Source organism: Nomascus leucogenys, unplaced genomic scaffold (assembly GCF_006542625.1).
Source record: "Nomascus leucogenys isolate Asia unplaced genomic scaffold, Asia_NLE_v1 000630F_157028_qpd_obj, whole genome shotgun sequence".
Classification (NCBI taxonomy): Eukaryota; Metazoa; Chordata; class Mammalia; order Primates; family Hylobatidae; genus Nomascus; species Nomascus leucogenys.
Genome location: NW_022096837.1, coordinates 84762 through 100133, shown reverse-complemented (window position 1 = coordinate 100133; position 15372 = coordinate 84762). Strand labels below are relative to the sequence as shown.

The 15372-nt window shown below is 57.3% G+C and overlaps 1 protein-coding gene across 2 annotated transcripts in view; it reads right to left on the bottom strand.

Moving 5' to 3' along the window:
- LOC100592207 (pleckstrin homology domain-containing family G member 4B) overlaps positions 1–15372 on the bottom strand; it is a 107403-nt gene that overhangs the window by 9640 nt on the left and 82391 nt on the right. For both annotated transcript variants that reach the window (XR_004029183.1, XM_030808838.1), the window contains exons 12-18: positions 9921–10082; positions 8443–9182; positions 5273–5525; positions 3719–3808; positions 3407–3637; positions 1786–1956; positions 755–935 (exon numbers count right to left, since the gene is read on the bottom strand). Coding sequence is in view for 1 of the 2 variants with exons in the window: in XM_030808838.1 (XP_030664698.1) it covers positions 755–935; positions 1786–1956; positions 3407–3637; positions 3719–3808; positions 5273–5525; positions 8443–9182; positions 9921–10082 (1828 nt within the window). In the remaining variant the exon portion in view is untranslated. The remainder of the gene's footprint in view (positions 1–754; positions 936–1785; positions 1957–3406; positions 3638–3718; positions 3809–5272; positions 5526–8442; positions 9183–9920; positions 10083–15372) is intronic.

Genomic DNA, 15372 nt, shown 5'->3' with positions numbered 1-15372 from the left:
TGCCCATGAGGAAGAAAATGGACAGTCCGGCTACTGCAGGCTCCTCAGAGTGATTAGGCTCTTAGAGAGGCTGACTTTGGAGATCGAGTCACGGTGCTCAGCCCCTTCATTTCTGACCTTTTGTTAGAGATGTCCTTGTCTCCTTGCCTCCCTGTTCCTGGCTCAGACCAGAGAGCCGTGAGACAGAAGACCCTTGGCTATTCTGTCCCTAATGTGGAATGCAAAATATACCCCTCACCTTTACCAAAAAGAAAGGCTGACTGTAGCCAACCAAACTGCTGTAACTGTGCACCCACCCTGTATAGAAAATGATGTGATCCTGTTAAGTTTCCCCAGACCATGCATATACAAATGGCCCTTAAACCTCCCCACTTCGGGGCAATGACCTCATCCCTTCGAAGGCTGTGTCCTCCCAGGTGGCATCCTCAGACTTTGTGCTCAAGTGAACTCAGTATTTAATCTCAGCATTAAGGTTGATAGCCCAGCTCCCAACTCACACCTCCATCCCCAGCCGCACTCCTCGCCTTGGCCCCCGGCCCCTGGATTCAGTCTCCAGCCCCCACCCCAGCCCCAGCCCCCACCCCAGCCCCCAGCCACTGGACTCAGTCCCCGACCCCAGCCCCTGCCCTAGCCTTGGCCCCCGGCCCCCTGGCCCCTGGACTCAGCCCCCAGCTCTCACCCCAGCCCCAGCCCTGACCCCCGCCCTTAGCTGTGCCCCTGAGCCTGGCAGGCCCTGCAGCCCCCATCTTCCCACCTCTGCTCTTTAGCGCCTGCTGCCACAGGATCCTCCCTATGACATCGGTCCATGCGCTCTTGACCTCTGCCGAGCTTGCTTGGAGAATGTAGGTGTCCTGAAATTTCCGCCGCCTGCGAAACCAAATCTCAAACCTCAAGCCAGTGTCCCCGACGTTCTCTGTCATCCCGATCTCGGCCGTCTGCAGTCAGCAAACACCCGTGGCAGCACCATCAGGAACACAGATCTCTGAACGACTGGCTACCCAAATTCCTCAGTGCTGGAGGTCACTTCACCCAGACACCAAATGACAAATGTGTGGGATGGGTCAGGGTGGGCGAGACCACACTGCTCACAAGTGTGTGAGGCTGCTCGTGACCGTGCCAGGGAGAGTGCTTGTGTGCAGGACAGCTGTCCGTGTGTGCGAGGCTGCTCGTGAGTGACTGCTTGTGAGCACGCAAGGGAGAGTGTACAGGACTGTCCCTGTGTGCAAGGCTGCTCATGGGTATGTGAGGCTGCTTATGTGTGCAAGGGAGAGTGCTTGAATGTGCAGGACAGCTGTCCATGAGTGTGCAAGGCTATGCACGAGTCTGTGAGGCTGCTTGTGTGTGAGCCCATGCACCCTCATGGCCTCTGTCAAGAAGGGAGGGACCTCCCCTCCCTCAGCACAGCCGAGTCACAAGTGGGAACCTGCCCACCGTGGCGCGTCAGCAGAGCCCTCCCTGTGCACCTCCGAGAGCCAGGGGAAGGCCTGTCCCTGTGTTCACCTCTGTACAGGATCCACAGTGCAGTTACTGACTGAGTAGGTGCTTGTTTCTCAGCCCCTGGACTGGACATGAGACTGGAGAAGACAAACTTCTCCTTGCAGCTTTTGGAGGGCTAATGTTTTCAAGAATTTACCCAAGAACCACAGAAAACAAAACATCGCCGTGCGGCTCCTCCCAGCTTCACTCCCTCCCAGTTCCTCTGCTCGCCTCAGGTGAGACAAGGGTCGGAGACCCCCTTGGAGGGCCTGGCTCGGCCTGCACCCGATTGGACCGGGCGGGTGCTACCTTGAAAGACTGCTTGTACAGGTAGATGTCGTGGCCGCCCTCCACCTTCTGGGTCTTGCTAAACAGGATGAGGTCTTCAAAGAGGAACACATGCCTCAGATACTTCTTCCTCCCGCAGCAAACGATAAACTCATCCCGGCATCTCAGCTGCCCCTGTTCCTTCAAATTCACCTGCAGAGGAACACACAGGTGGATTTCATCCAAGAAAATCCGGCGTCTGTGGTGGCACAAGTCACTGTCCCTGTCTAAATGTGTTAGCTTCATGACAAGATGGAACAGCAGCCAAACTGCCATAAAATCTGGCAAATCCACCTTAATGTTAGCTGTTAAAGGTTTTAAAGAGCATCAGGATAGAAACTGCAGCATCACATCTAAAAGATCAGGAACTCACCCAGTTCCCCCCAACCCTCCCGTTTGACCCTCTGGGCCCACACACAGGGGAGGGGCCCTGCTCAGGGGGTGAGGGTCCCACACCCCCACCCCAGCCCCCGTTCCCGGGTCATACGTGCAGAGATCACAGGGAAAACCTTGCTGCGATTTACAGGACTTTCAACTTCAAAGCCCTTGCGTCCATTTTGATGGAACCCCCTGCTGAGGCGGTGCTAGAGTCCCCCTCACTAAATAGCCCCTGGGAATACGAGGGCTCCTCCTTTGTCCCCACAGAAATCCCTTCAAGCTGGGTCAGGGGAGACAGCAGCCCCAGAGATGGAGCTGCCGTGCCCGCCAGGCCGTCCCTCCCTTGGTGGAATTTACCCGCATGATGGGCGCGGTTGGCAGAGCCTCTCCCATGACCTCCATCCCACGGACGCCCCTGGGGCTTCTCAGCTGAGGATGCTGGGACAGCCTGAGGCGCCTCCGCACAAGTGACCAGGAAGACTGACTGTACCACTTCCTAGAAGCAGCCCCGATTCCATCGGTATTGGGGGCCCGGGATGGGCCTGCCTTCTCCAGCTCATGTGGGGCCCCACCCTCCACGGCCTTGCTCTGCCATTGGGGTGTCGCCCATCCCAGGCCAGAGTGGAGTCAGCACCCCCACGCACTGGCCATTTCTCAGCTCACCCGTGGCCTTTTGGGTGTCTGGGGTTTGGGGCAGCCAGGAGAGCCTTCACTATACTGAGCTGCACAACCCTCACGGAGGGGCCTCGTGAGACCCACGCGGCCGGTCGAGGGCAGCAGCGTATGGGTGAGCTGCTGTGGGCCCGTATGAATGAGCCAAGGCCAGCCCCACGCCTTGGCCCTAGTGCCTTCTCACAGAGGGCTGGGGTGCAGCACGCACGTCCACCTGTTTTAAATACAGCCCAGGTAAGCAGACTTCCAGTCATTCAGAGCCAGCCTGCTTCGCATGTCCTGTGGAACTGCAGCCAACATCTGCCAGCCATTGTCAAACCCTGGGGCTCCAGGGGCCTTGAGCCTGGCTGCTCCCTAACATTGCCCAGACAAGTAAGACCCACCTCCCGGTGGCCCCTGCTGCAGCCTTCAGAAGGCTGTGCTTTGAGGGACTTTTCCGGGGCAAATCTGCCAGCACATCACCAAGAAAACTGTGCTGCTGGGCCAAGACTTTCTCACCAGCAGCCTCAGATTCCCCCAGCTTGCCTGAGCTGCCAGCGCCTGGGGCACTTACGTCGCAGCCGCGGATGGCGTCCATGGCCAGCAGGTCATTGCCGTGACGCAGCTGGAAGCAGACTACGACCTCGGCGGCTCGGAGCTCGCCCAGCTCCTGCCCCTGGGCCAGGCCACGGCTGGCCTCCTCGAGCAGGTCCCGGAGCAGCAGCGCGTACTTGGCCACACGCTGCACGGGCCGCAGCAGGTAGGAGGCCAGGTCCATCTTGTCACCCAGCTCCCGCTGCTTGTCCTGCAAAGGCCGGGTGACAGGGTCAGCTCTGGCCTGGCTGAGGGCCAGGCAGGCTGTGGGGGGCGGGCCGAGGGGGATGACCTTGAAGAAGGCGTTGCCGTGGCTGCTGAGCAGGGCGTTCGACTGTGGCTTGTTTTTGCTGTAGATCACGTACATCCCAAACTGCTCTTCCTGGAAAAGCAGAGGCGACTGCTTGGCTGTGGGAGTGACAGGCCCAGAGACAGCAGGCTCCTGCAGCCGGGGTCGGACTTGGAACTGCTCCCGTCCCAAGACCCTCCAGGTGCAGTTCGTACCATGATCAGGTGAAAGGGAGACTCGGTCCTTCATTAAAGACTATTGGAGTATTCCCAACAGAGGGGTTCCAGGGGTGACCAGTTTACCAGCTACAGCCTTAATGCTGAGAATTCTGTAATTTGTCTTTAAAACACAGGCTCCAGGGGGTTGAAGGGGGAAGAGGATACAGCTGGCAGTGGGCCTGGGAGGGTGTGGGGGGCACTGGAACGATTTGTTTAACGGCCAAGAGCTAAAGCTGTCAAAACATTTAAAATTGCCACAATTACGGTCAATATGAATCTGCACTTTATGTCTAAAAGCACCTTTTAAGAAAATGCTGAGGCCAGGCATGGTGGCTCATGCCTGTAATCCCAGCACTTTGGGAGGCTGAGACGGGCGGATCAGGAGGTTGGGAGTTCGAGACCAGCCTGGCCAGCATGGTGAAACCCAGCCTCTACTAAAAATACAAAAATTAGCCGGGCGTGGTGGCATGCACCTGTAGTCCCAGCTACTCAAGAGGCTGAGGCAGGAGAATGGTGCGAACTTGGGAGGCAGAGGTTGCCGTGAGCTGTGATTGTGCCACTGCACTCCAGCCTGGGCAACAGAGCAAGACTTTGTTTCAAATAAAAAAAAAAAAAAAAAAAGGAAAGAAAACACTGAAAAGATGTAACATGTGCTCCTTTTGTCCACGGCTGTTTTCGTTGTGATAATTTGTGCTCAGTGGTCTGGGACACACGTCCCATCTGCCCACAGCACTCAGTGAACGCCTGTTGAAAGCCTGTCAGTTTCTTTCCAGAGTAAATTAAAAACTTTATTAAAGACTCTCATACAGAGAGATTCCAAGTTCATCACTGAGAAGCAACTTACGAGGAGAGACCACTGAGTCTGTACACTCAACATGCTTCCAGTTGAAAGCCTCACAGGGAATTCTCAGAATGGGACAGGCTGGTCCCTCTGGCAGGTAATGGGGCACCCAGGGGCAGGGGGCATGCGAAGAGGTGAGGCCTGGCCCCTCCCCGGAAGGTGATTCTGGGAACCGCTTCTGGCCTATCAGCCAGAAGTGGTAAAGGAGCAGGGCTGCTGGCAGAACGGGTGTGATGGTGTCCGTGAGCCTCCGTCTCCGGGGGCAGCAGGGACGCAGTCGGTCACACCACGCACAAAGCACCGGGCACTGGAGACCCACAGGTTATCTGTGTGGGGCGTCTGTTTTTCGGCTGGTCTTAACATTCTGTCAGGACCAGCTCCTAGACCTGGACTGAAGCTATTCCAACCACCTGACACGTGTGCCCTGTAGGCCCCGCCTCTCTGACACCGGCTTCACCCACATCATCGCCTGGCGCCCACGCCATGGTCTGCACTTACATGTCTCAGGAAACTGCGGCCCACGGCCAAGGGGCAGTGCCGGCAGTGCTCCAGCTCCCGGAGGAAGTGCTGCTGGTGGAAGTCGTGGAGCTTCTGCAAGTTGCCGAAAATAACGTGGTGCTTCCCTCGAAGGCCCTGGGGCAGGTCCATTCTTTCCATTTCTGGAAAATAGTTGTCGATGACATATCCTAAGCACCGAACGTACTCCCTCTCTGTGGCGATCATCTCGGCCATGATGTGCCTCAGTCGGCTGCTGGAAGACACAGAGATCCCGGGGGCACGCGGCCCCCCACGGACACGTTATTAAAAGCAATTCATGCCTGAGACAGAAACACATGAAAACCCGGAGGGATGATCAGGGTCACACGTGGACTGGAGGCACACGGGCACGTGTGGGATGCACGAAAAAAAAGCTTCTGGCCGGGTGTGGGGGATCACGCCTGTAATCCCAGCACTTTGGGAGGCTGAGGCGGGCGGATCACGAGGTCAAGAGATTGAGACCAGCCTGGCCAACATGGTGAAACCTCGTCTCTACTCAAAATACAAAAATTAGCTGGGGGTGGTGGCAGGCACCTGTAGTCCTAGCTACTTGGGAAGCTGAGGCAGGAGAATCACTTGAACCCGGGAGGCGGATGCTGCAGTGAAGCGAGATTGCGCCACTGCACTCCAGCCTGGTGACAGAGTGAGACTCCGTCTCAAAAAAAAAAAAAAAGAATCTCCCAGTTGACTGCACGTCCTCAGCAGGGAGCGACTGACCTGCACCTCCGCTCATTCTCTTCCTGTTACCTGGAGCTGCTCTCTTGATACACAGTAACTTGAAAAGGACTATATTTCAAAAAGAAACTTGTCATGTGAAACATCTCCATATGATTGATCATGGCCTTTTCAGAGGAAGGATCCCTTTGGAAACCAAGACAGACAGATTCCCAGGCTTCCTAACTGAAACTCTGAACATAAGATTTCTCGTTCCCAGCTGGTTTCACTCTAGCGGTAAGATGACTCAAACACTTCCAGCAGCGACGCTTCTGCAAGGAAGGCTGTGGTGGAAATGTCGCGAGAAAACAGCTTTCGGGGCCGGGCGCGGTGGCTCACGCTTGTAATCCCAGCACTTTGGGAGGCCGAGGCGGGCGGATCACGAGGTCAGGAGATCGAGACCATGGTGAAACCCCGTCTCTACTAAAAATACAAAAAATTAGCCGGACGGGGTGGTGGGCGCCTGTAGTCCCAGCTACTCGGGAGACTGAGGCAGGAGAATGGCGTGAACCCGGGAGGCGGAGCTTGCAGTGAGCCGAGATTGCGCCACTGCACTCCAGCCTGGGCGACAGAGCGAGACTCCGTCTCAAAAAAAAAAAACAACTTTCGGATCCATGCCCACTGCTGACCGACCAGGAGGTTTTCTTGAGAGTCAGCTTCCACAGTGGTCACTCCTGACCCAAGGGGTTCAGCACCTTAAGCAGCAGCTTCAGGGGTACTCGGGGGCTGCATGTGGCTGGAGAGCAAGTCCTGGGGTGCAGGACAGCCCAGAGGTGGACAACAGCAGGCTAGGCCCCAGGCATGGCCGTCCATGGAACCCTCTGCCCCACCCTCGGCTGGGGTCTCCCTGCCTTGAACGAGGGTCCTGAGGAGGGGCTGCCGAGCAGGCTTTGTAGGAGCACTGTTCCCATGAGGGGGTGCCCAACCCCCGGGGCCACCGACTGGTACCCATCTGTGGCCTATTAGGAACCAGGCCGCCCAGCAGGAGGTGAGCGGCAGGCGAGGGAGCCTTACCACCTGAGCTCCGCCCCCTGCCAGAGTATTACTGTGTGAGCTCCGCCCCCTGCCACAGCGTTACTGTGTGAGCTCCGCCCCTGCCACAGCGTTACTGTGTGAGCTCCGCCTCCTGTCACAGCGTTACTGTGTGAGCTCCGCCCCCCGTCAGAGCATTACTGTGTGAGCTCCGCCTCCTGTCAGCATTACTGTGTGAGCTCCGCCCCGTCAGAGCATTACTGTGTGAGCTCCGCCTCCTGTCAGCATTACTGTGTGAGCTCCGCCTCCTGTCAGAGCATTACTGTGTGAGCTCCGCCCCCGTCAGAGCATTACTGTGTGAGCTCCGCCCCTGTCAGAGCATTACTGTGAGCCCCGCCCCCTGTCAGAGCATTACTGTGTGAGCTCCACCCCCTGCCACAGCGTTACTGTGTGAGCTCCGCCCCCTTCCACAGCGTTACTGTGTGAGCTCCGTCCCCGTCAGAGCATTACTGTGAGCTCCGCCCCGTCAGCATTACTGTGTGAGCTCCGCCCCCTGTCAGAGCATTACTGTGTGAGCTCCGCCCCCTGTCAGAGCATTACTGTGAGCTCCGCCCCCTGTCAGAGCATTACCGTGTGAGCTCCGCCTCCTGTCAGATCAGTGGCAGCATTAGAGTCTGGGAGGAGCGCGAACGCTACTGCACACGCGAGGGATCTAGGTTTCGTGCACCTTATGAGAATCTAATGCCTGGTGAGCTGAAGTGGAGCAGTTTCATCCCAAAACCATCCCCCCAACCCCTGCGGTCTGTGGAAAAATTGTCTTCCACGAATCCTGTCCCTGGTGGCAAAAAGGTTGGGGATTGCTGGCCCAAGACACAGAAGCCAACCAAATGAGCAAAGCATCTCACGAAATTCTCCACCTCGCGGAAGACGGAGGTTCAGACGGCATCCGGCCTAGGCAGGAGCTGAGCGCGCCCACCCTTACCAATGAGTGGACGCGTCCTTTGCAGGCTCGACAAGCGAGAAGGGGCCTCTTCAGGGGGACAATGGACGCATGGGTGCGCCTTCTTACCCCTAACACTTAGAGACTTTAAGTTATTTTTAAGGTAACTCTTCTTGGTATCGGGGGTTGATTTGTTGCTTGTAATTTTCTGTAAGTGGGCTGAAAATAACTAGAGTTGGTTGCACAGTTACTTAACCATCACAGTGAGTGTGTGCAGGTTACCGCACACCATCCAGGCAGTTTTCAGTGGTCCCTTCCGAACATGGGGGCAGGTAACTCATATCTAGTTTAAAATTGTGTTTCTTCTTGGACCGGGCAGGTGGACCCAGAGGGATGTCTGTGGATTTACTTTCTACTTTGCAGAAGAGAGTTTAATGCTGAATGGCTTTGGGTTTCTAGATCCCCAAGGACTGCTAGGACCAGAGGAGGGGGGCGTCCACCTCACCTGTCCACCTGCTGCCTCCCGTCCTCCTCAGCAGGGTGGAGCCCCGAGGGGGAGGACAGACTCCGGCTCCGAGTGACCGGGGGGCTCCTGGCACGCGGCTGCAGCGGGAACTTCTTCTCCGTGGCTACAGTGCTGGTTACCTCCAGGCCCTTGCTGAAGACACCAGTATGGCTTGGCTGGCAGGAGTCCCTGGGGCCACTGTCGGGCTGAGGTATCTCAAAACTTTGCGTTTTCTTTATCATTTTCTTCTGGGGATGTTTCCTGGGGCGGCTGGCCAGGGCCTGGGTGGGCTCATAGGAGCAGGCAGAGCTGTCCTCCAGGTGGGCCGTGGTGGCCCCTGCCCCTGGAAGGCCCCCGAGGGGGGATAGTGGGTCCCATGGAGCACACAGCCCTGGGCCCAGGGTCTCCCCATCTTGTCCACACAGAAGCGCTTGTCCAGGGAGGCCGGACAGTGGTCGGGTGGGTTCCCAGGCGCCACCCTCAGTGTCCGTGCTGGGGCCTCGGGCGGCCTCAGAAAGGGCCTCTTCCAGATGGAGCCGGGTCTGGGGGCACTGCAGCCACAGGTCTTGCTGTGATGCCCACGGTCTCCCCAGGGCATGAGGCTTCAGCACTGCCACACCTGCCCCGGGGAAGGCCTCTGCAGCCACTGAGGTAGCCTCCTGGTGACAGCTCCTCAAACACTCAGCCACAGGTGAGGAGGGATAAGCCTCCGGGTCCAGGGGCCCCATCCAGCTGCTCACCTGTGGGACAAGGAGGGCTCTACTCAGTGCAGTAGAGGAGGGGCTGCCCTGGAGCCAGCTCAGGCCCTGCTGTTCCCCAGGCCAGCCTAGTCAGGGACCAGGGGACCAGAGAGCAGAGTGAGAGGCAGCCCCGCCACCCAATGGGGGCTGTGGCCGGGTTCAACCGAAGGGCAGGTGGGCTGTGTCTGACCCCACGGGGTCTGTTCGCCATGCCAGAGGGCACCATGGGGGATGTCCTAGAACCACGTGAAGATATTGTGTAGATCAGTTATGCCACATCCTGTGAGCTGAGAGAGGCGTGATGGGGCACACGGCTCCACCCTGCTCTGGCCACCCCATGACCCCTCAAATACTGTCCTGACAGGTGAGCTCCAAGGCCTCTGGCCTGGGCTCCTAATGGCAGGCAGTGCCGGGCGCGGGGGAGCTCGCAGGCGTGCGGTCTGCTGCAGCACTTGTTTGGGGTTTTGGGCAATCAGTGGAATTTTGTAACTGAGCCAGTAGACACACAGAGAAATGTGTGTGTTCATTTGGCTGGTCTGTTTGGTACGAATGCTTCACAGGTCGGCTCAGAGCCTTCTCCAGAGAGCCGTGGGCACAGTGGCCAGGGGGTTCCATCGCAGGTGCCCGGCCTCTGTCCCACAGCCTGGCCCACTCCAGCTTGTGTGGGGAGGCACTTGCTAAATGTCCACAGCCTAAGGAGCCGGGATCCCTGGGATGCACACCCACTGGGTCTCTTACCGTCTCGCACAACTCGGACGGGCGGGTCCACCTGGCCAGCTCTCCCTCCCTGCACTCAGCCTGGCTGACCACGGCGCTCAGGCCCCTTCTGAAATCCTGGACCATTTCCTCTGTATGTTGCGGGTTCTCCTTCGCCAGCTGTAGTCCTTTCTGGCAGGATTGCTGTACCCAAGGAACAAAGCATCAGTACAAGCCTGGTGCTTCCACGTTCGTGTCTCCAGGTGTGGGCTGGGTCTTCGTATAGCCACTGACACCAAGGCTCGGACGGCCCAAAGTGCTGCCTGCCACTACCTCTCGCTCTCGAGGGCGGGCACCAAAGGACCGAGGAATTTCTCTAGATCTTTTCCAAACTATGATTTGATCTACACAGGGGAAAAACATTTTATATTTAAACATGTGAAGGAGTCACACTCTAGGATTTTGCAGGACCGAGGGAGAGATGCGTCTTGGTCATGTCCTGAGTACATGCTGCACAGGGCTGATGGCCTGGCTGCGTAACCACCCGTGAATGAACACGACTGATGAGAGGTGGTCACAGGCCTCTGAGGCTCAAGCTCCAAACTATTTTCATTGTTTGGAAATGGACATTAAAATCATTAAACAACAGATCCAGGACTTTCCATTTTGAAACTGGTTAACATGGTGAGCATATTCCAGAAATATTCTTCAGGCAAGTGGCTGCTTGGCCCTTGAGGCTGCCTGGGAAAGATGGGGGAGCCCCTGGCTGAGCCCTGCTGGACAGAGTGCCTGTGGCTACGTGCCCTGGTGACAAGACCAAGGTTCTTATTTTGGAGGCATTTACTGCTGGATTCAGTAGAAATGTCAGAGGTAAGCCCTTCATGTTGTCATTAAACAACAACCCCAGGGGCGACTAGGGGTCAGATGCCCAGAGATGAGAGGCCTGTTGTGAAGAAGGGAACAGCTGGCTGGATCCATGACCATCAGAAGGTACCAAATGACCCCAGACATGCAGCAGAGGAGAGACAGACCAGCACATAACGCTGTCTGTAAACAGAGCCAGAGACAAGAAGAAAGTCACAGCATCTTGATTCTTAGGAGCACGGGTGGAGCCTTGCAGCTGCCAGGCAAGGGGCAGGTGCAGCTTCGGCAGAGCCGAGTGGGGGTGGCGTGGAGCCAGAGCCTGGCCTCCAACTTTGTGGAAAAATCGGCTGTCATTGGTTTCAAGATTTAAATACAAAAATTCAAGTCGTACAGGTTCTATGATAAAATACACTAATAATTCTATAACCTTCAGGTAGACAGGGCTGTTTAAAAGATAAGCAAAGCTAGAGGACAAATGACAAACTGGGAAAACAAGTGGAACATGAAGGATCCATATAACATAGACAGAAGTGATGATCAACCCTAGAAAAACTGTCTAAAGCATGAACAAGTAATTCACTACAGAAATAAAAATAATAATAAATGTGTGAAGAGAATGTCCAGCTGTTGCATAGAAAATCTGAGGGCACACTGTTGAGGGGCTCCATTTCCCCACGGGGCGGCCAGTGGGAGGTAGACGCGGCAGGAGTGCCACGGCCCATGCGTGGAAACCTCCAAAAGTGAATGGCCTGACCCCAGCCATCCGAGCCTAGGAATGTATCCAGAGTGAGCACGCACAGGCTGTGAAGGAAGCAGAGACACACAGATGTTCAACATGGGGAGTTTCTAACAGCAGAGAGGGGAAGAGCCCAGGGCCATCAGTGTGGGAGCTGTGTGAACACGGCTCGGGGACCGAGCTTGCAGCGCACGCCCACACACAGGGTGCCAAGGCCGCCACACAGAGCATCATCCCGTGTGTAAAAATCTATGTTTCTAATTTTCCCACAGTGTGCACGCACTTCTTAAGTTAAATATATAGAGACAGATGTGCACCTATACATAGCATGATTGCCTGTCCAGTCACAACATGTTAGTTTCCGGGTGAAGACTGCAGAGTGAGACATGTGTCCTCTTGAGACACCACTAAAGCCCTGCAAGCATCTTCCAAGGCATAACCCTCAGCATGGTGGGCAGAGAGCAGCCAGGGCACAAACCTGGAGGCTGGGAAGAGGCGGGCGTGGCAGGGCCTGAGGAGAGCAGAGGCCAAGTCCCGAGACTCCACAGGACAGGGTGAGGGAGTGTGGGAGGGAAGGAGCCAGGCGCCCTGCTCCTCAGCGCCTGGGGTCTGTTCCCTGGTAGGGGTGATCCAGGCAGTGCGGCAGGTGAACACTGAGGGCGACCAGGCCCTCCCTTCAGGCTGGGATTAGAGGAAAAGAATTGGACTGCCAGGGGGAAAACGCCAAAGATGCGTGGGCCACAGGCTTCCTAACCAGGGGTCGCCAGGAGAGCCTCTGGCACCAGAACAAACCCGCAGAAGCCACAGGCTGTGCAGACTCATCATGATTAGTACGGAGAGGGGACCATTCAGAAAACAAGTCCATGGAGTTAAAAACCAAGAGCAGAAACAAAAAACTCAACAATAGAGTTAGAGGGTAAAGCTGAGAAAGTCTACCTTACAAAGACAGCACACAGCCAGCAGTGGGGAAAATCGAGGCAACAGGACAGAAAACTCCAGAACCAGATGGAAGTGTGGAGCTGTGGGAAATGCGAGCGCCACGAAGGACATGTCACAGAATTCCCAGAATAGAGGGGCGCGGTGCAGACACAAAGAGCGCACCTGCCCTCAGCGCACCTGGGCGACCCTCAGGCACACACCTGCCCTCAGTGCACCTGGGCGACCCTCAGGCATACACCTGCCCTCAGCGCACCTGGGCGACCCTCAGGCACACACCTGCCCTCAGCACACCTGGGCGACCCTCAGGCACACACCTGCCCTCAGCGCACCTGGGCGACCCTCAGGCACACCTGCCCTCAACACACCTGGGCGACCCTCAGGCACACCTGCCCTCAGCGCACCTGGGTGACCCTCAGGCACATGCCTGCCTTCAACACACCTGGGTGACCCTCAGGCACACCTGCCCTCAGTGCACCCGGGCAACCCTCAGATTCCAGAGCCCCAAGGAAGACAGGAAAGTCTGTTGCTTCCAGCGAGAAGCAGGGCACAGGCGGAAGGCCGGGAATGGGATGGAAGCTAAGCACAGGTGCAGAGCCTTCCAGCTGGCGAAGGGAAACTAAAGTGACTGCTGGCCATGAAGGTGGAGTAGAGATGCTTTTAGATACCACGGCCTCAAAAATGCTCATCCCAAGATCCCTTTCTCTGGGAAGTCCTGGAAGTTGCTCTGCATAAAATGCCAAAGTAAATGAAAAAGGAGGAAGACTTGGGTACAGGAAATAGGAGACCCCACAGGATGGGGCAGAGTGGGGAGGGAGAGGGAGGAGACCCCAGGACGAGCAGAGGGAGGAGGGGAGATGGGGGAGACCCCCAGGAAGGAGTAGAATGAGGAGGGGAAGATGGAGACCCCCAGGATGGAGTGGAACGAGGAGGAGAAGATGAAGGAGACACCCCAGGACAGGCAGAGGGAGGAGGGGAAGATGGGGGAGACCCCAGGATGGGCAGAGGGAGGAGGGGAAGATGGGGGAGAACCCCAGGATGGGCAGAGGGAGGAGGGGAAGATGGGGAGACCCCCAGGATGGGCAAAGAGAGGGAGGAGAGATGGGGGAGACCCCCAGGATGGGCAGAGAGAGGAGAGGAGATGGAGGAGACCCCCAGGATGGGCAGAGGGAGGAGGGGAAGATGGGGGAGACCCCCAGGATGGGCAGAGGGAGGAGAGATAGGGGAGACCCCCAGGATGGGCAGAGAGAGGGAGGAGAGATGGGGGAGACCCCCAGGATGGGCAGAGGGAGGAGAGATAGGGGAGACCCCCAGGATGGGCAGAGAGAGGGAAGAGAGATGGGGGAGACCCCCAGGATGGGCAGAGGGAGGAGAGATAGGGGAGACCCCCAGGATGGGCAGAGAGAGGGAAGAGAGATGGGGGAGACCCCCAAGATGGGCAGAGGGAGGAGAGATAGGGGAGACCCCCAGGATGGGCAGAGGGAGGAGAGGAAGATGGGGGAGACCCCAGGATGGGCAGAGGGAGGAGAGATGGGGAAGACCCCCAGGATGGGCAGAGGGAGGAGAGGAGATGGGGAAGACCCCCAGGATGGGCAGAGGGAGGAGAGATAGGGGAGACCCCCAGGATGGGCAGAGAGAGGGAGGAGAGATGGGGAGACCCCCAGGATGGGCAGAGGGAGGAGGGGAGATGGGGGAGACCCCCAGGATGGGCAGAAGGAGGAGGGGAAGATGGGGGAGACCCCCAGGATGGGCAGAGGGAGGAGAGGAGATGGAGGAGACCCCCAGGATGGGCAGAGGGAGGAGGGGAAGATGGGGGAGACCCCAGGATGGGCAGAGGGAGGACAGGAGATAGGGGAGACCCCCAGGATGGGCAGAGGGAGGAGAGGAAGATGGGGGAGACCCCCAGGATGGGCAGAGGGAGGAGGGGAAGATGGGGGAGACCCCCAGGATGGGCAGAGGGAGGAGGGGAGATGGAGCCAGGACAGAGCAGAGGGAGGAAGGGAGATGGAGGAGACCCCCCAGGACAGAGGACACAGACTGGAGACGGCCCGGACTGGCTGGTGGCTGCAGCTCTGCCTGGACTCCACTTGCCTGGTGTGGGGTTCCTGCTCCTGCCCCAGGGATTGGACCAGTTGGGCCCCTGGCCAACGTCTGGGAGCTGGGGTCAGTCGTGGGGAGGCCAGGAGCGTGCACACTGCCTCGCGTCCCTGCTGCATGTCTTTGTCTGGAGGCCCCCATGAGGGCAAGCGCATGGACCTGAAGGCCAGGGGAGCTTTGTCAGCAGATGGGAGGGCTGGGGATGCCTCCACCCCACTGCTGCCTCTCCATGCTGCTGGCTCTTTCACCCGCACATTCATCGCAGCAATAGTTGTTGATAAAATAATAAAGATTTATATAAAAACGTGCAAGTTTTGAAGAGTTTATATGTGAGAAAAGAAACTTTTTATCTGAGTGTGCACCCTTAAACTGTCAGGCCCAGAGGGGCGTCAAAGTGGGCAGCAGCGTCATCTGCGCCCCTGAGCTAAGCAATCATTTCGCTGGCGCCCCCCGAGCTAAGCAATCGTTTCAGAGCCGCTGCTATATGGACCCCAGATTCTGCAGTGTCCACCAAGGGCCATCAATAACCCCAGCCACGCCACACACTGGACACAACTCACACCCTGCAGTCCAGCAGCGCATGGCCAACCCCTACCAATGCCATTTCCATGACCCAGGGAATTCGTGAAAAGCCACTTCTGTCATCACCCCCTCCCGATTTGTCCTCTTTTCTTTAAAGCCTCTAGCCTCTCCCTGGCCTCCAGAACCACTTCTTGAGGTCACCTGGAGGTGTTTCCCAGGCTGCCATCCTCAGCCTTGGCCCAGACTCTCTCTACCTGTGTCGGTTTCACCTCGGCTTCTCGGTCGCGTGTGCACACGCACATGGAGAAAGCGTCTGGAAGATACACCCAGTAGCATCAG